General features: G+C 34.9%; 1 protein-coding gene across 8 annotated transcripts in view; it reads left to right on the top strand.

Moving 5' to 3' along the window:
- Nucleotides 1-26,820, top strand: part of LOC149529402 (uncharacterized) — a 69,803-nt gene that overhangs the window by 19,557 nt on the left and 23,426 nt on the right. For 6 of the 8 annotated variants that reach the window (XM_089809234.1, XM_089809235.1, XM_089809236.1 and 3 more), the window contains exons 4-8: nt 15,575-15,807; nt 15,925-16,077; nt 16,205-16,605; nt 16,767-17,156; nt 24,763-24,792. In XM_089809234.1, the coding sequence (XP_089665360.1) occupies nt 15,575-15,807; nt 15,925-16,077; nt 16,205-16,605; nt 16,767-16,910 (931 nt within the window). In that variant the 3' untranslated portion in view covers nt 16,911-17,156; nt 24,763-24,792. Of the gene's footprint in view, nt 1-15,574; nt 15,808-15,924; nt 16,078-16,204; nt 16,606-16,766; nt 17,157-17,302; nt 18,070-24,762; nt 24,793-26,820 lie in introns of those variants that run through there. The other 2 variants (XM_089809239.1, XM_089809238.1) reach the window with 2 other exon arrangements.

Here is a 26,820-nt window from a genome sequence, read left to right as displayed (position 1 = left end):
AATATCTCCTTTTCCTTTAGAAAAGAAGTTGGCAACAGAAAATAACTCTCCACCTGAGCTTAGGAATTTATTCATCATTAACATCATCCCATCAGGTGTGCCAGAAAAGAACTATTGATCTCTAAAGCAAAAGCTGAAAAGACACAACCTTGGGAAGTTCTGCGAATTGGGGACTATATTGGACTCTATAGAGCAACCTCTAGGATTTGAGAAGTTTGCTCCTCATTTTAAGGGAGATGGAAATAGGAAAGAAATTGAATATACAAAATGTGCTAAACTAAGGTCATACGCTAAACAATTGCAATCATTTCATTCCTTAATACAATTTTAATGTCCCAAGCTATTACATGAATCTGAAAGAGTATTTAACATGATTCAAAAGTCTAGATTTTTGTGATGTAATTGAAACTAGGAAAGCCAAACAACAATAATTAATGATTATGATTGCTTCTAGAAAGAGAGAGCATAAAATTAAGTAATGAAATAGAAATAATAATCTGTAAAAGGTGAATTTAGAACAATATCATGTGTCTGTTATCTATTTCTGAGCCAAAATGCTGAGTTCGAGAGTACTACAATTACCAATCAAAACTTATTCTTCTTATGTATTACAAAGAATGATGACGAAACATCAATCAGAGGTCATTTTTGTCCTGTACAGAAAATTCCTTTTTCCTCTGGAAGAGAAGTTGGCAATAAAAAATATTTCTCACACTTTTCTAAGAACTTGTTATAATGACAACAATTCCTCTTTAGATTATAGTGATGCCAACTATCCTTCAGATGAAAAACTCTGAACATTTACTCGATTGTTGATATTTGCGCAGTCCTAAAACGTGGCAACCTCTATTTGAATCTTGTAATGGGCCTACCTACAACATGGACCAATGGTGCAATGCCTAATACCTTACGAGCTTTGAAACTCCTACAGATTCACACCTGCATGACACGTGGCTTCTACAGGCTTGGGCATACATTAAAACAAAACTTTTTCCATTTTTTCCCCTGAAGTTGTGTGAAGTTGCTACACAACACTTCGGCACTTTATGTTGCATGTTGAGGCCATTGAGCTTGGGAGAAGATGTGCGGTCTTGAAATGTGGCAGAACAGAAAAGTTGGAGAGGGCATTGCTTACCTTTCTCCATGGTGGCACATGAAGCGGCCATGATTGTGCCATATTGCAACTCGTTGAGATAGTGTGTAATTGGGCCTAGAAGTATTTGTGTGAAAGAGACAAGTGGCTTCCTTCATATGAACCTTGATTTGAAATACCACAAGGGCTCGTGAACTATATGAGAGAAAGATGCCCAAAGAGGAAAACCATTGTTGCCCAAAGCAAAATGAGGTGAAGCCTTGAAAAGTTTTGGAGGTAAAAAAACCTTTTTGTGCTAGACATAGTCTACATAGGCTTCTACAACCCACGAGGGTAACTTCTTGGTGGCCTTGTGGTGAGGATTCTAGGTTGATCAACTTGAATAAATATGCCCGACTCTTATAATTTCATTGACCATGTTGAATTTAAGATAAAGATAAAGATAAAAGATAAAAGATAAAGATGATAATGATTAGAGCCCTTCTATATGTAGTCTAGCCTTTGCTGATGTATGGGATAAGCCTTGTGCTTGGGACCCTGGAGCTGACATTGCTTATTCCATCCCCCTTTCCTGGGCTGCTATGGGGGAAACTTCTATTTCAGAAGAGAATATTAAATGACTTTATTGAAATCAACTATATTGACACCAAAATTGACACTCTGAGAGTTGTTTACTGCAGTGATTGACCAAAGATTATTTGAAGTTTTGGAAATTTTCTATATGTAGTCTAGCCTTTGCTGATGTATGGGATAAGCCTTGTGCTTGGGACCCTGGAGCTGACATTGCTTATTCCATCCCCCTTTCCTGGGCTGCTATGGGTAAACTTCTATTTCAGAAGAGAATATTAAATGACTTCTTATTGAAATCAACTATGTTGACACCAAAATTGACACTCTGACAGTTGTCTACTGCGGTGATTGACCAAAGATTATTTGAAGTTCTGGAAATTTTCTTCACGACGCTTCTGATCCCTGATAAATCAAATAAGGGGAGGTGTAATTTGGATCAGACTGCAAGAGCAGAACTGAAAAATAACAAAGTCAGGTTAGATAAAATGAAATAGGAGTTGTAGCATATCAAATCCAAGTCTGTAGATGTTGGATTTTATGGAGCAGAACCAATTTCAAAAAATTAGGTTTTATAAACCATATCATTAAGAAAAAGACACAGGAATTTGTGACATGTAACATTCAACTAAAGAGTATTGCTGTAGTAATGAAGAAAATATTTGATACATTGAAAAGTATTATTTATTACAATGCGATACTAATTTCATCAATGGTGCTCAAAATAGGTTTTGTTTCTTAAAGAGAAACCTATCAACTAACAATGAACTAAAACAATTTAGCACTGAACCTATATTACATTAAACAAAAGTTTCAGGTTATACATGAGAACCTAAACTGAACCCTGTTAAAGAAGGAAATAAATGCACTGGCAGCTTCCAGATCATTGTAGCAGGGTATAGAGTCCACCTGCAGATTCTTTTCAAAAAATACCTGCATCCAAAAATAACCTATCAGGGTACAGACCAAAAATTAAATCTTTATTTTTTCTTTGCAAATCATAAACCACAAATTATTGCTGCGTGGAGAGAGGATAGATATGCTTGCAACACAACAGATGTTAGCCAAAGGAAATGGTTTTCATGTAAGGACAGATCATAATTGAAGAAAGTCTTTTTAAGATGAAAACTTATACAACAGCTGGCAACCAAAATTGGTGGTGGGTGTGAAAACAATGGAGGACACATGTCACTGAAATTGTGGCTGATGTGGAATAAGTGTTATCATCTTCAAGAGAAAGGTAAGTGGAATGCTGAGGTCAAAGCCATGCCTGAGCCAGAACCTGCAGTCCTTGAGAGGAAACTTACAGATGGTAAGAAGCACAACGAAGAACACCCAAACTATTTCAATTATTCATTGAAGATGTTGAAACAACTCTCTCAGCAAAATTCATAATTCTCTATGCATTTTGTTGTTTCTACTCTATCATTTTTCTTTGGCTGTTTTGTTTTGATTCAACTACTTGTTTAATTGATGCTTTGCTTTTTCAGTGTCAAGACTCATTTAAAATGTCTTTCTAATCTTAAATTTAAGATAAGAAAATTTACTACTGTCAAGTCTCATTTAAAATGTCTTTTTAATCTTATATTTAAGGTAAGAAAATTTACTTTGAGTAAAACAATCAATTCTGGTTTTCACTTTTATTGAATTTTTACCTTCTGGTCTTATCTCATGCACTGCACTTTGTGCCAACAATGCAACACCATTGTTGTTGACAATGGAAGAAAATGAATGGTGATGGCACATGAGGTTTGGCTCTCCTTTGTCAGAGCTTATTTCACTGCAAAATCTTTATGAGATAACGCAGTAGTTCTCTTTAGTTTTTCACTTGTATAGGATTAAAATCCTATAAGGGTTTATTCTTGGCGAGTGTGAGATCCCTGGATTGAATTTAAATCTGCATGGAAGTAGAAAGGAAATTTCATTTCATGCTTTTGGTTTTATTATTGGTATGTGCTTGGTAAAAGCTCTGTCAAATCAGGATTAAATAATATCACAAGAGAGAAAACAAGTCATTTATTTTGATATCAGAATAATATGATTATTAATATAATATTATAATATCTTATGCCATACAAGTTGCGTCATGATGGCTATTATAATATATATTAGCCAATAATATGTAAAATATGTTGAGTGCGGCCTTTTATCATCAATTTGTTTTTGGTTGGTAAAGGGTCAGATAAAATGAAATAGTGATGATGGTTTGTGGGCTTTACTTTTTATTCCTCTTTTGTGATTTTTCCATCAGCTCCTGCGTCCTTTTACACAAACTGTCATAAACATTTTAGATATCTAAATAGCTGTATGATTATACTGATGCCACAAAGTGTTTCAAAGTTTTCTAATATTCACTTTTATTTTATAGTATTACTAAACTCTACCTTTTTAGAATAATGAAGTTTTCATATATGATTTATATGCTCAAACAGAACTTTTCATTCCCAAGTACCATGCTACAAGTAATAGTTTAGTGCCTACTATCAGTCACATTTTATCTTATATTATCATTTAATCTTACATTTAAAATGAAATAGTAATGATGGTTTGTGGGCTTTACTTTTTATTCCCCTTTTGTGATTTTTCCATCAGATCCTGCATCCTTCTACACAAACTGTTATCGTAACATACCATTTTTACTAAGCTGAAAATAAAGAACATACTCAAAGATTATAACTGAATATCATAATGGAATGAAGGTAGTTGAAATCCCTTTACATCATATGGAAAAGAAAACTATCAACTGAATTCATTATAAAAAGATAAGTAATCAGAATTAAAGCAGCGACTATCCATTTCACATGAAAGACAACTAATATAACTTCCATAACCAACTTCTGCAATTACATTTGGAAAGAGACTAATAATTTAACTACATTTACGATTATGCACTTCAAAGTAACATATAAAGTATGTACAAGCAAAAGATTAAGAATTCATACATGTAACGTAATGATTGTCAATGTGTTGTGCAAGTTTCAACATCTGGTGAAGATGAGAAGCGTTGACACAAGCTTAACCTCCCAAATGTGGACCTTAACATATCCCCACACAATCTCTTATGAGAAAGGCCCTCCCTACCCCGGGTTTAGGCTTGGGACACCATAGTCTTACCATCCGAGCATTCCGGTGTTAGAGTGTCAGCTAAGTAGTAGATAAGGCTGAGGAACTCCTCAAACAATTTCCCCTCTGTCAGCTAGCACTTTGACCTTTAGTGATCAATTGTGGCAAGCATGCCTCTAATCTACCTTGGCCGAGGATTTAAATGAGCAAATGAATAGCCTGATCAACACCGCTCAACTTGACAATTGAATATACTTTAGACAATCATGGGCTGATTTGGACCAAGTAGTTCTTTTTTAATGTTCATGTACTTTAGTTACTGATTCAGAGTTTATTCTTTTAGGGATACCTCTCCTTTTCGCCCATTTATACTCGACCTTGCTGGTCTTGGGTGCATCTTGGGAGATTGCAGGTAACTATATGCTCTTTATCAGTCAGAATTTATGTAAACCAATCTGATTCTTATCTCAATTGGTATATGGCTAATACTAGTGTACAAGTCATGTATATATTTTGTGAAAAAATAAAGGAACCATCCTTATGCAAAACGTTCAATATTTTGCATTATACAAGTATTTGTTCAACAATCATAATGGGACCATTTCAGATCAAACTCTACGGGTCTGTACTAGCACTCGATATGCATGAATAAAAGAACTATTGTGTATAAAGGAGACGAGTGCTGATGCTTATCAGAATTTTTAATACTCTTGAGCCTTGGTTACGGCTATGATACTTTACCAAGATCTTGGTTACGCTTTTTCATATCGTTCTTTCATTCCGTAATGGAATTCACATAAAAATAAGGATGCATCGCAAAAGGCATAACAAATAAAATATGAAATAAGACATGAGAAAATGATTTCATGACCTGAAATGCAACTTAGAATTTGTGGATGCAATCTTATAACATAGCTCCATGCGGATATACTTTCAAAAGTGTGACCGATACTGCAGTGGAGGTATGGTAATATGATCCAAAAATATTGCTCATCTTCGGAAGGAGTTATGAAAAAAGAAGAAGAGCTTCAGCTCAGAGCATTTGCATGTGAAAAGGAAATGAATTATCGTCAACCTATTCTTAGCCATGGGGAGAGTAATATAATGCCTCTCGTGGCTTCTTTGGTTACAAGAAAGGAAGCTCAATTAAGGCCACCAAATATCGGTTACAAGAAACTTCTCATAATTATTCATAATTTAAAGGAATGATGCCAATATGAAGGTGACAAACTTTCATTGATATGAAGCCATAATTAAAACACAAAGATTATACTTTCTCATGGTTTATATCAAATACATATATTGTCATCATGCTATTGAATTCTACCTATAGTTGTACGCGCGTGTGTGTATATATATATATGCACGTGTATACTTGAGAGCACAAGTAACTCTTTTATTTTTTTCATTATATTGCCTGTGCATGCACGTAGGTGCACTTATAGATGTACATGTATATATATGTATATGGGTGCATGCACGAGCAATATAATGATAAAAAATAAATTATATGTGCTCTCAAGAAATACACACACATATATATCAAGAATTATATATGCTTTTGTTTTTCTTGATATATATGCATGTGTATTTCTTGAGAGCACATACAATTCTTTTTTTTAATCATTATATTGCCCATGCATGCATGCATATACATATATATACACGTAGGTGCAACTTATGGATGTTAGCAAATAACATGGTGTCATTGTGTGTGTATATATATATAAAGTTACAATTGTTGAACACTACATAGTTTCATAAATAAAAGAAAGGTATATATTTAAAAATATAATTTTATGACAGGTCGTGCAACATATGGATGGGTAGCTGTTGGTTTTGGAGGATTGCTACAAATGTAATAGAACTGCCATGTATTCGGTATGTATTTTTCAAATACAACATCCTCTCATATTTATATTGAGCAAAGGTCATGAATAGACATGTCCCTTCATGGGACATGTCTATTCGATCATTAGATAAATAATATTAGTCATATATATATATATATATATATATCTCTTATCTATAACAATAAACTTATAAATCATATTTCTTATTTAATTAGATATAGGTTTATCTAAACATCAACACTTCCTCTTAGCTAGGGAGGATAAACACAAGATAGATATTAGGAAGTCACACATCAAGGAAGTCTTTGATCAAAAGACTTCCATTATGTGATATCATATGGGTATTGGCCTATCAAAATGTTAACACATGACATTCACCAAATACACTTTTGATATCATATTGGATAACATGAGTATTGGCCTATTAGAACATCAAGCAAATGATATTCACCTCGTACTTAGAGTATTGGCCTATTAGAACATCAACTAAATGATATTCACCAAGTACTCAATGTGGTAATGGCCTATTAGAATATCAAGGCAGGATATTCACCAAGTACCTAAAATATATCTATACACACAATTTGTAGATAGTCAAATGAGTGACATCTAATACTCATTTGTTGATTTATAAGATAAAGCCTTTTCATGATTTATTTCAACATTTACGCAATGTATATCATGATACAAGTTATTGTAAGGTCGTAACCTTTCAATAACTTCTCCAAATACAAGTGATAATCATTTGGAAGTCGTCACTTCCTCATGATGTACATAGGGGGCAGGCCCATACACATGACATTAAAAGTTCACATGAAGTCACAATGGATACTGTCATGTGGTGTTGTCATGACATCCACCATGGATCATATCAGAGAATAAGGTTTTCACCTCAAACTTATCTCTCATAGAGAAGAATGTATTACAAGGGATTTCACTCGAACTTCTCCCTCTCAATTTGTTGACTTTTTCTATCCAAGGTTGCTTCTAATAGAATGTTAGACTCCCTCCAAAACTAATATCAATCTTTTGACCTCCTCATAGAAGGTTGTCTCCAATGTGGTGTTAGACTCCATCTGGATCAATTCAATCTAGCTCATCAAAAGTTTGCCTGAAGCGTAAGATCGACTGAAGTCATAAGATTTAGTTTTGCACAATATTTAAGATTGACTGAAGTCATAAGATTTAGTTCTGCACAATATTTTGTAGCATGTTCAAGTATCTTTTCGTACAAGAACATCCCGAGACAGAAAGGAAAAGATAAAGGAAAATAGCTCTTTATAGTAAGTATAGGAATACAAATAAGATAAATGTAAAACTCAAAGATAATGAATACTTATCTGCACATCCTTGATACGAGTTGCTCTAATGAGGGTCCATATGCAACAAATAAGAAAATGTCTCGATATAAGCATTTGTCAAACAATGGGAATAAGACATTGATTATTACTCCCTCCACAATGTAAAATTCCCATTTAAAAAATTAATGGTCTTCCAAATTAATGAGCCTCCAAATATATGTAGAGGATTGATCAAGATGAATAATAAGGATATAATTATCCAAATGCCATATATAATGTTCCAACCTCTAGGTTATCAGATTAAATATTTGAACTCCTTGCTCAAACCTAAACCTTTTGCGATGTTGAGAAATTGATCCTCAAATGAATTTGTGTAGAAACTCAACAAATATTATGTCCAAGTCGAGACATGGTAGGAAAGAGCATCTCTATGCCTCAAAATTACCATTGTGAACATGAACTGTTTTGGAAATGAGAATTTCTGGTTAAACTAGTTGAATAATCTCCAAGTTTGATCTTGAAGCCTTAGACAATCTCTCTAAGTAAAAACCCATTGTAAAGTCACACTTAATATTTTCTTTGTATAGACTTATTAGGCAGTTTCAAACCGTATGGATATCACCTAGTTTGATTGCTCCCATTTTTAGGTTGTAGAGTTTCCCTTGTGTAATGGACTCATTTGAAAGTGTTATTAACTTTATCCTCTTATAGTGTATCTCGTTCATTTCACCTTTAATACATGTGTGGGACGTGATGCTTCTTATGCTCATAGGACCTGCTTCCTTTTTAACTGATTTCTTATATTCCGATCTCATATCCTCTTCATGCCCAATCACATATGAGTATTGCCAATAGTATGTTGGCCTCGCTCTTTAATATTATATATTGAATTTATACTTTCTTGCATATAAAATTGGGTAGGTCAAATAATGTTCGAAGTCTCCTTAATTTTTTTTGTATTTGGCTGTCGACACACATTCTTCAATAGTTTTGGTTGATTCATAAAGTCTTTGTCAGATAGCAATCAAGACCAAACGTCTATCCTATTTTATTCCTTTACTGTAATAAGTGTAGAGGCGATGTGGCATTTTATGATGGAGTAGTTATAACTCTTGCATCCCTTCTTTGCAATTATGATGTCAACGCTATTTGTTGGTGCTCCAATTGGGATATTTTATACTTCCACGTGCGCTTTCATAATCTGGTATCTGCAATTACTTGTTCAAATGGCCCATGCTCCTCACTCATGTTGTGACTTGGATTTGGAGACTTGTGACTACCACATGAATGCTCTTAGACATTAACTATTGTAGGAACACATAGATACTTTGCCACAAAATGTGCCCTCTTTGGAACTTATAGTGCTTTTCCCAGGTGGTCATCGCACTAGTGAATCCAACTTCAACCCACATTGGCCAGACACTGATTAGCTACACAATTCAATCAGACTACCCACACATCTTTCCTATGAGCCATCGAGCTAGCCATATCACCCACGCAAGGGCATTAAACATTGTAAACCAGTCACAAACTTTTCTGAGCGTCTATACTTTATGTTTTCAAAGTTGATATCCTCCTCCCAGGGTTTGCTTTGAAGATTGAATGCTTTATGTTTTCATTTATGTCAACTAAGACCATATAGTTGGGACTAGAGAGTTGTGGAACTTCTTAACTACTTCTAACTGCAAACTATCCATGTTCTTCCTCATTGTTCATTTCATTTGAAAACATGGCATGTTTTACAATTCTTCCTAGCAGCTTTCACTCCCCATGGTTTCTCCTACTAACATGAACACCCAAGAGAAATGAGGATCACATCTTTGTTTTAGATTAAGGTAAAAGCAGGTTTTGAAGGGGCCCCGAAACCCTTTACATCTAAGAGAAAGATAAACCATTAAGCACAACCAGGTTATAAAAGAACCTGAGACCAACAAATGAGACCAGAAAAAACAACCAAAACAATATTGGAACCTGGAAAGTCAACAGACTGAAACAACAACCTGAAAAACCTCCCAAACCAGTTTCCAACAAACCAGTAATGCAACCAATTCACCATCACAAAAAACCAGACATCATAGGGAAACAAAAGATTTTCCTTTTGATATGAATTTTCCCTTACTCGACCGAAGGACCCTATCTAAAGGGGGGGCAAAAGAATTAGACTTCTTCCGTTTAACCGCAATCCAACTATCCTCAATCTTTGCAGCCTCAACAACCCAAGCCTCAGAAGATAGAGACCCGAGGAACCCAGGGGAAGCAAAAGCCACAACAACCTCCGTGAGAGAATCAGATGACGTTTGACCCCTAGGAGGGGCATCTGAACCAGGAGTAGAGACCAGAGCATCCACCTCCACCACCGGCTCGGAAAGAATGCAAACCTCAGCCACAGAATCCTCAGCAACATCCAAGGAAAGTTCCACCAGAGCATCCTCGTCAGCCATCGGCTCGGAGCTCGCCTCAGCCTGAGAATCCTCAGGAGCAACCAAGGAATGTTTCACCGTGTAGTGCTCAGCGCAGGCCTTTGACCACCAAGAAGGTGGTCGCCTAGATTTGGAATTCCCAGCAACACAAAGAGCAACAACATGACCTGTCGAGTGGTATCCTGCATCGAAAAGGGATACCCTCAAAATCCAACAATTGTGTCCAAGAACCCCTTGGGGAATCCAAGCAAATTGCCTCAGGAAGGCCCTTAGAAACATCCAAGTCTACAAGAAAGCGAGCACAGGTCGAGTGGAGAATATCCAAAGTGTCAAAATCCACATATAAGAAATCCCCAATAGCATTCCCAATAGTTTCAAAAACCGAATCTTGCCAAAGATGTAATAGAAGATTAGGGAGTCGGACCCAAATAGGGAACTTATTAAAGGATTCCGAGAGAGGATCGAAATCCATGTGCCATGGTTTGGCCATGAGAGGAAATCTGCCCAGTCAAGAAAAATTATTGCGACACAAAATAATCTTTTTGTCATTGGTACTTTGAAACTTAACTATAAAAAAGCCTTTAGCACACGGGAAGATGTGGACTTTATTATCTATAAGTGGCATCTAGTTCTTGGAGATCCAACCATGTAGATCAGCAAGAGAGGGCCAATAGCTGTGAAAGCAAAAAATGGCAGCAAGAGAAGAAAGGTCTTCTACCGTATGGAAAATGTCTTCAACTGATTGAGGATCTAATGAAACCCTAATAGGCTTTAAAACACTTACAGGCAAAATGTGAGAGGGACTAGATGAAATGGAAGCACCATGTAAACTAGCTTCATAGGCAGCCACGTCTGCAAAAGACCTACAACGAGAACCAGGAGACCTTGGACGAGGCACAGGAGACACAGGGGCCGAACGAGGGGCAGACGAAGCCCTACCCCCACCCGCAGATGCAGCCAAACGTGAGGCAGACAGAACACTGCCCACACCCGCATCACATCCACCATTATCAGCACCTCCACCCAAACGATAGGCGGGAGCAAAGACCGCAACATTTCTTGAAGGAGCGGGAGAACTATGCGCAGGAGATCCAAAATTTTGAACAGGAGGAGCGGGGGCCATTGAGCGGGAAAAAATAGGAACGCATCTTTGTTATTAAAGCATACATCCATTCATATCAACTCTAGAATCGTTTATTCAAATTTATCAACATAAGGAGCCTCCATGTTTCTTATGCCAAGGTATATGCGTATAATAATTTAATGTTTATGCACAACCATGATATGAAATGTTTATAGAAAACATTTTCACTAATTCTTCAGTCTAAACCATAGTAACGAGAATTGCAATGATTCACGTGATTCGATTCAAGCCAAACAATTTTTTGTGAATTGGTGAATCGAATCAACGATAAAGGGTTTATGAAATAAGTTACTCATTAAATTTCAAGGGTTTTTAAAATTTGCCGATTCGTAGCCGATTCAATTTCAATTTCGATTCACAATTTGATTTGGCCTTGTTGACTCCGATCCAATTTAGATTCTCATTACTTTGCTCCAAACATATTAAATTATTGCATAGTTTCTAAATCGATAAATTAAATCACCAAGCCTCGCGCCAAACATCAAGACATTAGTATTCTTATCACCGAGTGACCAAATATGAATGATCACTACACTTTCTTAAGATTCTCAAAGATTTAATTTCAACCTCTTGTGCACTACTTGGTAATCCCTTGCATACAATTCACAAGGCTACTATCTCCAATGCCTAGTGTTGTACATGTATGACAAAACTTGGGATGAAAATTCAATCTCCTATGTCTACATGTTGAGTGGAGAAGAAACCTGTGAGAAGCGCTTATGAGTGCATAGTTTGTGGACTCTCAGATGTCAATGTTGAGGAGCATTCCATTTAGAACACTAGCATTTCTATTTACATCTGCAGCTGCCATTTCAATAGCATTCTTGGCTACTTTGCCAAATGTTAGTTGTGTCCAAGACAATTATAACACCTATGCTTTTTGACGAAATGTCCATTTTTTGCAATGAAATCGCACAAAACAATAGAGTGGCTGTAACAACCTGGAATAAGACTAAATTTGGTTCTATCGCCCATATCTGGTCTTATATTGGAGTAACATGTCAATAGAGTGTTGGAGTTGTTTTTTATGTATTAAATGAAAAATTACCAAGCTTGGAGTAGAGTAATAGATGTTGACCAGACTTTAAGCATCAACTTGGTGGTTTCATTTGTGCATATAGAATTTTCTAATGGTCTTTTAAGATGAAAAATGCCTTAGCAATAATGCTTAACAAAGAAAGTTGATCGTGTTCTTTTGTGCCTACTATAAAGATCAACTTGTCTTCGAAGAATTTGTCAACTGAGCAGGTTGTGGTGTTTGGCTTGCTTTCCCTAAGAGAAAAAAAACATTTGATGAAAGTCCAAACTCTTACATTACTGACAAGGTCGTTGCTCGGTAACACGTCTCTCCCGATATCCAGACTACCTATGCAGCAACAAATTTGCAGATTCACCAAACTTAATCCTTTACCTGATAAAAGTCAAGGGTTCTTACGCCACAATAGAGGAGGAGCATTGAGATATAATACATCAGAAATTGGAAGACTATTGTAGGTTGTCACATATCAATTACTATTATACATCCAGGTTTTCGTCATGGTTTGATACCATGTTGGTTTTGGAGGATTGCTGCAAATGTAATGGCACTGCCATTTATTTGTTATGTACTTTTCAAATACAACATCCTCTCATATTTATATTAAGCAAAGGTCATGAATAGACATGTCCCTTCATGGGACATGTCTATTCAATAATCAAATAATTAATATTAATCATATATATATATATATATATATATATATATATATATATATATATATATATATATATCAATAAACTTATGTCTCAAATATAATGAATATATATAAATTATATCTCTTATAGGTTTATATTATTGAAGCTATTAAACAAGGAAAATCAATAAACTACTAAAATGAATGTTTTCAGTTTAAGATTATTGATTTTTTATTGTTTGACTGGGGAAGAGCATGCTTTTGGCAAAATTAGGTCTTAATTGGGAAGAAAACATAAAAAAGCGCGAGTATGATATTTTGGCCATACGTCATCTTGTGGAAGCATGTAACCTCCTAAATAAACTTTTTGTTTGTTATTCGAAGGTAAGGCAATTTTTAATAAATTTATTATAGAATCTTATTTGAATAGATATCTATTAAGTAATTTATTATGTTAATTTTTTTTATTTCAGGATGGAAATAAACAAAATTCAAAAACATCCATTCTTTTGGAATGCTAAATGAAAGGCATTCATTTTCTTTAGAAAACGAATACTAGAGCAATAAACGATTTTTAGCTTTCGCCATTGGCAAGTAACCCAGGTTACCATGAAAAATCAATGAGAGATATTTTTAAAGCATAAGAGTCATAGGTTTTTCAAGGCAGTTGGAAGCCTCTACTTCATCAAGATATACAAGATCATATTGACCGTGGAATTATTGATCATGGCTGAAAAATTAAAGATGAGCAACTTGATCAATTGCTTAAACTATTCAGAAATATGTATTATCACTATACTCTCTATAAAGTTTGTATTTGACAATGAGTCTAGTGGAGTATTGAAATATTTTTGTGAGGTACTTCTAGAGTTTTTTTAAAACAATTTTTAAGGTTATTGACATAACTTGCTCAAAGGAACTCTCTTTTGCAGCTTATTTTTAATATTAATTGAGAAATTGTACATTTCAAAAGACACCCTTATGGATTGCCATGCGCCAAATTGAGGACGATTTTTTTAAACGTGTGTAGATTTAATTGACAATAGCATTTAGAAGATTTAAATTCTCTAAAGTTCATGATTAAATATGATGTTAGTTATTTCTTATTAGCATACCTTAACTCACTTGATACATTGGAGTAGGAAAAGTTCCTGAGGCATTGGAGGAGGGAATATTAGCATACTTGACTGAATTGAGCTTGTGGTTTTCCTTTGTAAAAGTTCAACAAAGCCAATGTGACATTTCTTATTAACGAAATTCTGGCAGCATCTATAAATAGCATAGTTTCGAAAATTTCCCAAAAATCATTGGAATCGCCGATTTTGTGAGTTGATTCGACCAAGCCGAGTTTTTTTGAATCGTGAATCATAATCAGCGATTTTTTGGCATAAATTGCCTGATTCACCGATTCAGGCAGTTCATGCCAAAAATTGCCTGAATCTGCCTCGTGAATTGACCACGGCAGCCCATAAAGTTGCATTGAGTTTTTAAAAAAATACATATTTTTATTCTTTTCTTTTTAGCCTTTCCTCTTTGTTTTAAACCTAAAGGGCCTTCTAATTGTTTTACTAAATTACAAACTAGGGTTTGTTGTTTTGTAGCTTTTGTTTATTAGTTTCAAACTTTGATATTTTACATGAATTTTTTAATTGCAGCAGCCCTTTGCTTTCATTTTCCGCAATTGGTAAAAAAGATGAATGTTGGAAATATAATGAAGAGCTTCCTAGAGGCACCAAATTTCAAATAAAATGTATATTTTGTAAAGAAAAAATAAATTCTGGAGCTATTTATAGATTGAAATACCACATTGTTGCTATACTTGGACATGATGTTTCAATTTGCACTAAACAAATTGCTGAGGCAAAACACACTTGTTTAGTGGCATTAGAAAAAATTGAACAAGACAAATTGAATAAGAAAATGTAACTTGAAGGGTTAAGGGGTATTGGCTCCCATGCTCCCGTAGTCGCATCTACATTTGCATTAGCTTCCACATTTGTAGGTTGTGTTGGAGAGGGTTCTTCTAGGCCTTATTTTTGTCCTAGTGCTAGTGCTCATGCAAGTGGTAGTGCTAGTCGGTCTTACACTGAGACCAAGTCCAGCTCCAACCTATTGCAGCCTAGAGTGCAGAAAAACAAAATGGATAGTTACTTTGTGCCCTACACTACTCTTGGCTCCCAACCCATGCTTGAGGGCATGGGTTTGAACAAGAAGATTCATGATGTTGCTAGAAAAGAGATTTGCAAATTTTGGTACTTTTGCAACATTCCATTTGTTGCAGCTAGGTAATTAATTCTTTTTTCTTTGTTTTCTTTAAGGTTAAACTTAAAAGTAAAAGTAAAACTTTAATTATATCTACTTGTTTTATGATTCATTGACTAATCATAGATTCACTTTACAAGCTTACATAATGATTTGTCTTTGACATCTAAATTTCTAATCATTATCTATTTGTGACAGGGCTCCTTATTGGCAAAACATGATAGATGCAGTTGCTATTTGTGGTTTGAGGTTTAAAGTCCCAATTGATGTTGAGTTGAGTGGATACCTCTTAGATGATATGGTAGAGGATCTGAGGATTGAGCTTGAGGATAACCAAAAAGAGTGGATCAAAAAAGGTTGCACCATCATGACTGATGGTTGGATAGATAGGAGGAATAAGACACTCCTCAATTTTCTTGTATCCCGTGGAGGTGATTGATCATTCTACTTTCCTGCATACATAATTGTGGATTGTGATTAACTATTTCAAATTTTGATTTGTTGATTGCTAATTTGTTGATGATCCATTATAATTTGTTGTTTTGTAGGATATACCATGTTTTTCAAATCCATTGATGCTTCCACTCATGTAAAAAACACCACATACTTATGTGAGGTTATTGAGGAAGTCATCGTAGAGGTGAGGGAACAACATGTGGTGCAGGTGGTGACGGATAATGCAGCAAATTATGTTGCTGCAGGTAAACTTTTAACTTTTCAAGTTTTGAAAATAAATTTATTTGAATTTTGAACTTTTTCTAATTCTAAGTTTCCTAAGTTCTAACATGTTTGAAATTTGAATTTCTAATTCACTTAAAATTGTTGTAGGGAAATTTTTGATGGAGAGGCACCCCACCATGTTTTGGTCCCCTTGTGTGGCACACTGCATTGACCTCATGTTGGAGGAAATTGACAAGTTTGAGTGGGTCAAGTCATGTGTCGAAAGGGCAAAAAATATATGCAAGTTTATTTGTAATCATTCATTTGTCCTCAACACAATGAGGAAGTACACAGGAGGCAAGGAGTTAGCTCGTCCAAGCATCGTGAGGTTTGTCACAAATTTCATCACATTGCAGTTCTTGTTGACATCAAGGGATGATTTGAGGAGCATGTTTGTTGGGCGAGAGTGGATTTCATCTTCCTATGCTGCGACCACTGCAAGGGTAGATGTGGTGGATTGCATATTTGATGATGATGGTTTTTGGAAACTTGCTAGAGAAATCCTTAAGGTAAAATTATTGCAATTTAACATTTAGTATTTTACAGTTTACTATTTAGTATTTAATATTTAATATTTAATATTTAATTGTTTAATGATTTAGTTTTACTTTAAGTTATATTATTTTATATTCAAGTTTTGACTAAAATTTTCGTTTTACTTTATATGTAGGTCACTGAGCCCCTTGTATCTCTCCTACGAACTGCTGATGGGGAGAAGCCCTCTATGGGCTACATATATGAGGGCATAGATTCGGCCAAGGAGGCCATTAGAGCCCAGTATGCAGGAGTGCAGGAGAAGTATGCCCCTATTTAGGATATCATTGATAGGAGATGGTAGAGTCAATTCCAGTGACCCACTTTTTGAATCTGGCATTTTGTTTCCGTCCTAACTTCAGGGCGGATGAGGAGGTTTTCACCGGCTTATATACAGTGATCTAGAGGTTGAGTAGTGATGAGGATAGCACAGCTACAATCATTGAGCTCGACAAGTTCAATAATAAAGAAGGGCCACTTTTCTCTGGTAGGATGGCCATAGATGCTTAGGCAACAATACAACCAGGTAAAAATTAAATAATATATTCAATGTTCATGAATCTAAACTTAAAGTTTCTGACTTATAAGTTGTGCATTTTAAATTATAATCGTTGATTATGTAAGTTTAGAGTTGTAAATGAGACTAATTGTTTTTGTTTTCCCTTATTTCAGATAGATGGTGGCAAATGTTTGGGGCCACAACCTAAAAACTTCAAAAAATTGCCATCCATATTCTGAGTCAGCAAAGCAGCGCTTCCGGATGTGAGCACAGTCGATCCATGTTCGAGCACATCCACTCGAAGAGGAGAAATAGGTTGACTGTGCAAAGGTTGAATGATCTTGTCTTTGCTCATTACAACCTTCGTCTTAGGATCAGATAGATTTTGGGTGCTGACTCCTCTCCGATTATTCTGGAGGCGATTGATCCAGAATCAGAGTGGCTCACAGAGGTTGTGGATCTAGTCTTCATTGAAGAAGATCATGTGCGGGTTGACCAGGTGGATATAGAGGCTAAGGCTATGGCCATGGTAGAGGAGGCAACTAGAGCATGTTTAGGCACTAGTAGACGCACACGTGCTCACACAGACACAGGCGCTAGCGATGTTGTTCGTTAGCCCATCTTACATGTAGGGGATATGGCTCGGTAGTCCTCTAGGACCTACCTTAGACACCTTTCTAGTAGGTAGCCTGGATACTCAGAGGCTTAGGCTGAGGCTGCGATCGAGCTTGAGGATGATGATGAGGCTTGAGCTGGAGCCTTTTTTAAATTTTGTTTATAGATATTGATACTGAATCATTGATAGACATATGTTTCAAACTTTCATGGATCTTCATCTTAGATTCTTACATACATTTATGATTTGGTGTCTTATGGATCTTCATCTTACATACATTCTATGATTTGAATTATTATGATAATTTGATTTCTATTTTCTTTAGCTAGCCTACAATTTACATTTTACATAACATAGTTACGTATGTGATGGATTTTATGTTCCATGTTTATGTATGTTAAGTTTTAACTTCTATTTCATGATGTTATAGTGTGTTTAAGTTATATTAAATAAAAGGTGCATGAAATAAGTTTCAAATTGTTAAAATCTCTAAATTAAAGGAATTTTTCAAATTTGCCGATTCATCGCTGATTCATGGGCGATTCATGGCCGATTCACGATTCGATTCAGCCTTGTCGATTTCGATCTGATTTTGATTCTCGTTACTTTGGTACATAGGAAAAGCACATGACTGAATACTCACTATTTCTACTGGTAGAGTTTGTTGGCATGCACTGTTGGTAGAAAATTCTATATAATTTATGTATAGGTGTTGTATAGTATTTGGAAAGTGAATTTGAATTGATTTTCATTCTAAGATGTAGATTCGAATACAAAAATGTGTAGATATGTTTCTGAATGTGTAACAAATTTGTAACTTCACAGAAATATACAGTGGAATACGTGCTGACACTAAATATTAATTTGGGAATTGTTCCTACTACTAAAAAACCTCTCTTCTTGATCATGCTATATTAGTTTTTTGCATTTTTAGTAAATGACAAGAGATGCTATAAGTCAGTATTCTATATTAGTATCTTCATATGACCTTCCCCTGGTGCTATACTTGAAGAGCATAAAACAAAAAGTGGAATAGATCTAGATTCGTTCATGCTATCTGTGTTTGGTGCCATCATAATCGAAGTAAGGAGAAGAAACTGAAAACAAACAAGCTCCTTTGAGCTAAACTATTATGCAATTTGAACCAAAAAAGCAAATCCCCACCTCTAAAGAACAAAAGAAAAAATGGTTGAAAAATGAGGTAACACAAAACAGATTACACAAAATGCAGTGTTAAGTTTGGCAGTGTAGGCTTAATCACTGCACCAAGGTAGCCTAACTTGCATACCTTTGAAGACATCAAACCTTCTCCTGCATTCATTCAAACTTTATTTTTTGTTAAGCAATATCAATAAGCTGAATCTAGGTTGAGACCAAGCCAATTCTACTATTTTGAAAAATCTCAAGAGAGTGGCTGAAATAGTGGAAAAGTGAGGAGGTCACCCCATTTTATAAAGATTGTTCTTGTTTGTATGCAAATGATTTTATTGCAATATGCTATTTGTGTGCGAGGACATGAAGAATGTCTTAATGCAGTAGTTGACGAAATAGCTAGCTTATAGGGCCTATGGCTCTTGTGTAACTGTCCTAGAAAGACTAGACGTACTATATTGAAGTGGATAATAGTGAAGCTCCTTGAGCCTATAGTAGGGCCAGGGTCACCATTAATGAGACAATATGCTCACCAATATTTGGAAAGAGTAGGTGGACTATTGAAGTGGGTAATATAAGATGTTTTTGAGCCTACACTAGGGTTAGAATAACTGTTAATCAGTTTAGAATTAAAGCTTGTGACAAAATCCCTACCTTGGGATCTGCTGGCATGTAATCATAACACCCATGATAACCCGAGGTGCTAAGGAAAGTGCTGCTACATCTATCACTTTGGATCCATGAACCAACACATCAAGAATAATTGTTGCTTGGCCCAAAAGAAAGATCGTTTACTGGTTGCTCCCTTTACACATGCATGCAAACTGTTGTAGCACAAAATACATTGTCTACTTGTTTACAGAATGTCGTGTCAAAATGTAGATGTGGTAATAATGCTTGCCATCTACACGATAGCAATAAACAGTTGAGGGTTTTACCTCTTTTGATTTTGTTTGGATAGTTATTTTCCTTTGAATTTCAAAACCAAAAAAAAAAAGGCTGGCAAAAGATGTGAGTAGCCAATCAGAGAAGACTAAAAAGAAAAATTATAATTACTTGAAAAATCTCCATGGACCACTTAATCTCCTTTGTTGACACTTTCCAATAAATTCACTAAATAAGCCTTACTAGAGTTGGTCTCTTTAAAGCATTGGGGTCCTCCCAAAGAATGAACTCGATACAAAATGTGCAGAAGTACAAATAAAATAATTGTTCAACTTTAGAAGATAAAGTTATGACAATTACATAAGTTTAGCGTCGTTTAACTCAAGATTTGGCTTTGAAGTTACAAAATAATCAAATAATAAAACTACAAAAATCCAACAAACATTATCCCACATTACCAACTGGTACATTCAAGTTTTCTATTATATCAGATGCAATCATTGTTTGTAGGCTGAAATTAGAGCTACTGTATATAATCCTTGAAAAACAAAGTGGATTTTTTAGCAATTGTAGGTTAAATAGTTGTAATATATAAAACTCTTCATTCCATATACACAAGAGAAGAAAGTAAATATTTAGAAGTTGGATGTTAATAAAGCTTATGACTGGTGGATTGGATGTTTAGATGAGAGTAATGGATTTTTTAAGTCTAAACAAATATTAGATCAAGTGGGTGTTTGGTTGCATTTCAATCTTAGATTATTGGAGGCTTGTGAATTGCTATTTTTTGATTACTTTAGACAACTAGGCATTAGGGACAAGGAGGCTCCATATCACATTTTTCCTTTATAATAATAGTTGAAAACATAGGTAGCCATTCAAGTGGCACAAAGAACCAAAGTGTAGAGGCAAATTAAAGAAATCTTGTTGATTACTTTGAGAAAACCAGACATCACTGATAAGGAGACCCCATTTCACAATTTTTTTCATAATAACAGTTAAAAATATAAATAGCCATTCGAAAAGCCCAAAGAACCAAAGTGCAAAGGCAAATCAAATCACCAAAAATGTCAGCACCATTACTCATTAGCAATTTGCTGATGACATGAGCCTCTTTGGGGAGGCTACCTTAATTGTGGGATGACAAATAGATTACACCCTATCAATGTACTCAAAGGATATGAGGCAGTATATGAATAAAGCTAAATCTAAAAGGGGGGCAAAAGGAAAAATGACATAAGACTTGTGGTTTACACCTCACAGCTAGTATCACATCATTGAAGAAGTAAATAAAGTACAAACTGTTGGACTTAGCAGGACTTGGCAAGTGCATTGGGTATGATGATTGCCAAATTGTGATGCCTAACACATTGCATCACAAAGCCTTTTTAATATTGTCATTGATTGGTAACCGGTTGGAGAAAGCTAAAGATGTTGCAAGTGATTGCAACCACCGGTAGAAGGGTGCACCGGTTACATTGTATATAGTGACTTAATCGTAAGTCATGACAAGAGAACATACACAACGCATAGTATGTTGAGGAACAAGCATGAAGGGTCACCAAAAATGTGATAGAATGAAAATGGCAATAAGAGAATGTGATGTGACAATCATCCAAGATGAGGTGACTTAAGGACACACGTACATAGTCTAGATGTAGACTAAGAGGGAGACTAATAGGCCTACCAATCTAGACCGTGCTTATAGGTGTCATGATTATTTAGTGAACAATTGGTATATGTGAGTCAAATTTTGAATCCACCATTTGAGCAATATTTTCAAAATAGCTTTTGGCACTCACAATATAGGAAATGTATATTACACTTGGTCATTGTGAAAAGGGAGTTGGCATTGATAGAATAGAAGAGAGATACGTGGAACAAAGAAGAGACAAGTGGACAACATATGGGTAGCTGCAGAGAGTAAAGAATAGGTAGAAGAGAAAGGTAATACAAAAGAGGTCACAAGGCAAACAAAGATAGAGAGAGAAGTGTTGGAAAGTAAAGTCCATCAAAATAACTAAGAGAGGTGGGGGGTGAATCAATTATCTGATTGAAACAACTCTCAATATCTTTATTAATTTTGAGACATGTAAACAATAGATGCTATGACCATAGAAAGATAATGATAAACAATAACACCAGATTTGTTAACTAAGGAAACCCTTGATCAGAGGAAATGATGCCCACAAGAGGATGTACTAATATAAATGTTCCTTGTGAAAGGATGAACCCTGTTAGGAGTCAGTGAAATACAATAAGTACATATGAGTCCCTATTAGGAGACTTTGAATCTCTATTAGGAGATTCCAACCTTGATAGGAGTTGAAAGGAAGATAGAAGAACCCACTATCCAAACAACTTCAGTATCATCCTCATCGAATAATACAAGTGTGCATCAACAACTACCCAATGACAACTTCACTTGCCAGATACAGTTCTTTGTAAGCTCATTGTGGCTCAACTACACCAATCTCTTCTCTGACCCAAAAGATAATTGTCTATTTGTTGGCTCTTGAAAAATGCATAACATTGCTCTCACAGGGTAATATATAATTGTCTATCTGTTGGGAGTTTATTGAGTGCTAACAACTATTACAAATTGTCTATGAGGTGGCCATACCAATCTGGGCAATGTTGAGAGTTTTGTAAGAGCCATCCAAGGTTGGAGTAGGACTTTAAACATTTAAAGGCTTCCTTTGCTATATACATACCTGCTGTAGGGTCATAGTGCCATAGGAGTTGTCTGTGGTAGGGATCGCTACAACAGTTCCATATAAGTCTGAAATACTCCATTAAGGGTGTCGTACAAGTTGATTAAGGTTTGTACCATGCTTGTAGTTGAGTTTTGGGCAGCGACTCAGTTTGTTACAGAGTTCTAGGCAGTCAACAATTTTGTGAAGTCTTTTAGTGTAACATCTATATGCTTTACTTTAAGTTGAATATCCAAGAAAGATTCCTTCAACTGCTCTAGCTTCAAATTTACCCAAGTCATCTTCATCCCTTCTTATCTAGCATGTACTTCCAAAGATTATGAAATATTTGACTGATGTTGGTCTTCCTTTCCATAATTTTAAAGGTGTCTTGTCATGATTTACTCTTATTTTTTCACAATTCAAAATGTAGACTACTGTATGTAGTGCTTCTTTCCAAAAGGTATCAACCATATTAGATTCATTAAGCATTTCCCTTGACATTTCTTGAACCATTATGTTCTTTCTTTCAAATACTTTTTTGTTGAGGAGTTCTAGGTGCTGAAAGTTGTCTTTTTATTCCATTCTTTTCACAATACATATCAAATTCATGTGATGTAAACTCTCCTCTATCCCTTCTAAAACATTAAATTTTTGTATCCATTTCATTTTCAACTAGTTCTTTGAAGGCTTTGAACTTGTCAAGTGCTTCTGATTTTTCGTTTAGGAAGGCTACCCAAGTTATTCTAGAGTAAGCATCAATAAATAACATGAAATATCTTTCTCCTTGAAAACTTTTTGTCCTGGTTGGTCCAGATAAATCTAAATGCACCAAATTTAAGTGGCTTTGATGTAGAGTACTTCCTCGTCTAGAATGTGCTTCTTGTTTGCTTTCCTAGTTGACATTGTTTGCAAATGGTGTTTGAAGGTTTTTATAATTTTGATATGTCTCGTATAGCTCTTTTACAACTAATTATAACAAAGTTGTCAAAGTCTAAATGCCCCAATGTTTTGTGCCAAAACCAATTTTCATCTTGTTGTGCCAAGAAACAAGTCTCTTTTTTCATCTCTTGTAGAATGTATAAATTATTTGCTGTTCTTTTTACATTAGCTATCAATTTTTTGTCCTTCTTAATTCACAACCTTTAAAATGAAATATTACATAATGACCTTGATCACAAAGTTGACTTACACTTAGCAAGTCTTGTTTTAAACTCTTTACATATAGGACATCCTTTGTTTTGGATTTTACATGGTCTAGACTAAGTGTTCCTTTTCCTTTTGTTTTTTCGTTTTGTGTTATCACCAAATTTTCTGGATCTATTGCTGATTGGTTCAAATGAAATGAATTTTCTTTTGTCCCTTGTCATATGTCTTGAACACCCACTGTCAACATACCATCTATTTTTCTTATTTTGTGCATGTAAGGCTATTTGAACAAAGAGTTTTTTTCTTTCCTTTTACAAACCTTCTTGTTAACATGATTTTCTTTCTTTGTTGGATTTGTAGGAAAAGTTGCTCTACATTGATAGGCCGCATGTCCAAAGTTATTACAATTTGAACATAGAATATCAAGATCAACCAATGGAGTAAAATAATTTTGATTCTTGAAGTTTGAAGTGGTTTTTTTTGCTGCTACAATTTAGTGCTTTAAGATCAAACTTGTTGCAAGAGTAACAATATCCATTGAAGGTTTAGGAGAAATATTGTCTATGATATGACCTCTTCCAATCAATCATATGTTTTGTTGTTTTGTGCCCAAAATGATTGCATGAATGACAATAGCCATGGAACTTATAATAAGTTTGTGCACATCATTAAGTTTGTTTACTTCTTTTGATATTTCATTTTCATCTATGTCATCACCTTCTTTGATGAATCCTTTGAAACACTTATTATTGTTTGAATTTCTTTCAAAACCATCTTTGGATTTGCTAGAAAAGGGCTTTTGGTTGTCTATAATAGTAGTTAAAATTTCTAGACTTTTCCCAAACTCAATGTTATCCTTCAATTTGATAGTGCTATCCTCCAATTCCTTTTTCAATTTTCCAACTTCTAATTCCAATTTGGCACACTCTTCTGTTTAGGACTTCAACTTATCTCCTACTTGTTTATTTTTCTCTTCAAGATTTTTTAATGCTTTTAGTGCTTGGATTCAACTTTATATTTGGCCACTTTCTTCTTTAATCTTATATTTCAATTATGTGCATAATCGAGTTATTTATGTGGATTTGTTTTGTATCTATCAAGTACTTGATATTTTGACTATTGTCCTAATTGTCTGCAGGGAGATATTTCCACAAGCACCTCCCTTCAGGTGGTGATGCTTTTCTATACTTATTTATTTTCTTTCCCTTATAGTATTGTCTTTAGTTTGCACTATGGTTAAAAATTAGTATTGTGCTTATAGTATTGTCTTTAGTTTGCACTATGGCTAAAAATTAGTATTGCACTTATAGTATTGTCTGTAGTTTGCACTATGTAAATGCGATAACCATTTAAAGATTAACGTCATCTTTGGAAATGTCACTTATATCACATTCTCTATATATAATAATTTATTCAATAACATTGAGTATGATATATCAAATAAGTGGGCTTTGCAAATGGTGGAATGATGTGAGGATGTGGTAGTTTTCTTAGTAGGGTTATTAATTGATTTTCTTGACATATGGATGTATGTTGTGTTTCTATATTTTAAAAAATTTCAAAGGATTGCAATAAGTAGTAATTAGTTTATGTAGTACAGTTAGTATTGTCTTTAGTTTGCACTATGTAAATGAGATAACCATTTAAAGATTACTGTCATATTTGGAAATGTCACTTATATCACATTTTGTGTATAAAATAATTTATTGAATAATATTGAGTATGATATATCAAATAATTGTGCTTTGCCAATGGTGGAATGGTGTGAGGATGTGGTAGTTTTCTTAGTAGGGTTATTAAATGATTTTCTTGACATATGGGTGTATGTTGTATTTCTATATTTTAAAACTTTCAAAGGATTGCAACAAGTAGTTACTAGCTTATATTTAAAAAAAATTTAATATAAGGAGTTTAATTTAGATTAAAAAATATATTTTATTTTTGGGATATTGTAATGTAAAATGTTATAGTCATACGTAGATATATGGTTAGGGACAAAGTTACCATTATAGTTAATGTTAACCTTAGGGATAGAATTAGGGTTAGGGTTGGAGTTAGGGTTAGGGTTTGAGCTATGGTTAGGGTTAGGGATAGAGTTATGGTTATGGTTATTGTTAGAGTTATGGTTAAGGTTCGGATTAGAGTTATGTTTATGGTTAAGGTTAGGGTTGGAGTTATGGTCATTTGTTAAGGTTAGGGTTAGAGTTATGGTTATGGTTAGGATTAGGGTTAGGGTTAGGGTTATAGTAAGGCTAGGGTTAGGGTTAAGGTTTGAGTCAAGGTTAAGATTAGAGTTAGGGTTAGGGTTTAAGTCAAGATTAAAATTAAGGTTAGGGTTAGGGTTAGAGTCTAATTATGGTAGAGTAAGATTTAGGGTTAGAGTTATGCTCATGGTTAAGGTTAGGGTTAGAGTTTTGCTTATAGTTAGGGTTAGAGTTAGGGTTAGGGTTAGAGTCCAATTATGTAGAGTTAGAATTAGGGTTAGAGTTAGGGGTAGAGTTATGTTTATGGTTAAGGTTAGGGTTAGAGTTATCGTTATGGTTATGGTTAGGGTTATATTGGGGATAGGGTTAGGGTTTGAGTCAAACATTTTTAAAAATTTAATATAAGGAGTTTAATTTAGATTAATTTTTATTTTATTTTTGGGATATTGTAATGTAAAATGTTAGTCATACGTAGATATATGGTTAGGGACAAAGTTATTGTTACAGTTAATGTTAACCTTAGAGATATAATTAGGGTTAGGGTTAGCATTAGGGTTAGGGCTGGATTTAGGGTTAGGGTTTGAGCTATGGTTAAGGTTAGGGATAGAGTTATGGTTATGGTTATTGTTAGAGTTATGGTTAAGGTTAGGGTTAGAGTTATGGTCATGGGTAAGGTTAAGGTTAGAGTTATGGTCATGGTTAAGGTTAGGGTTAGAGTTATGGTTATGGTTATGATTAGGGTTAGGGTTAGGGTTATAATAAGGCTAGGGTTAGGGTTAGGATTTGAGTCAAGGTTAAGGTGAGAGTTAGGGTTTGGGTTCGAGTCAAGATTAAAATTAAGGTTAGGGTTAGGGTTAAGAGTCCAATTATGGTAGAGTCAAATCTAGGGTTAGAGTTATACTCATGGTTAAGGTTAGGGTTAGAGTTATAGTTAGGGTTAGGGTTAGGGTTAAAGTCCAATTATGGTAGAGTTAGAATTAGGGTTAGAGTGA

The sequence above is a fragment of the Cupressus sempervirens genome, chromosome 11 (genome assembly GCF_028749045.1).
Source record: "Cupressus sempervirens isolate cs-2001-9-10 chromosome 11, ASM2874904v1, whole genome shotgun sequence".
Taxonomy (NCBI): Eukaryota; Viridiplantae; Streptophyta; class Pinopsida; order Cupressales; family Cupressaceae; genus Cupressus; species Cupressus sempervirens.
This window is presented reverse-complemented; position numbering and strand designations above follow the sequence as displayed.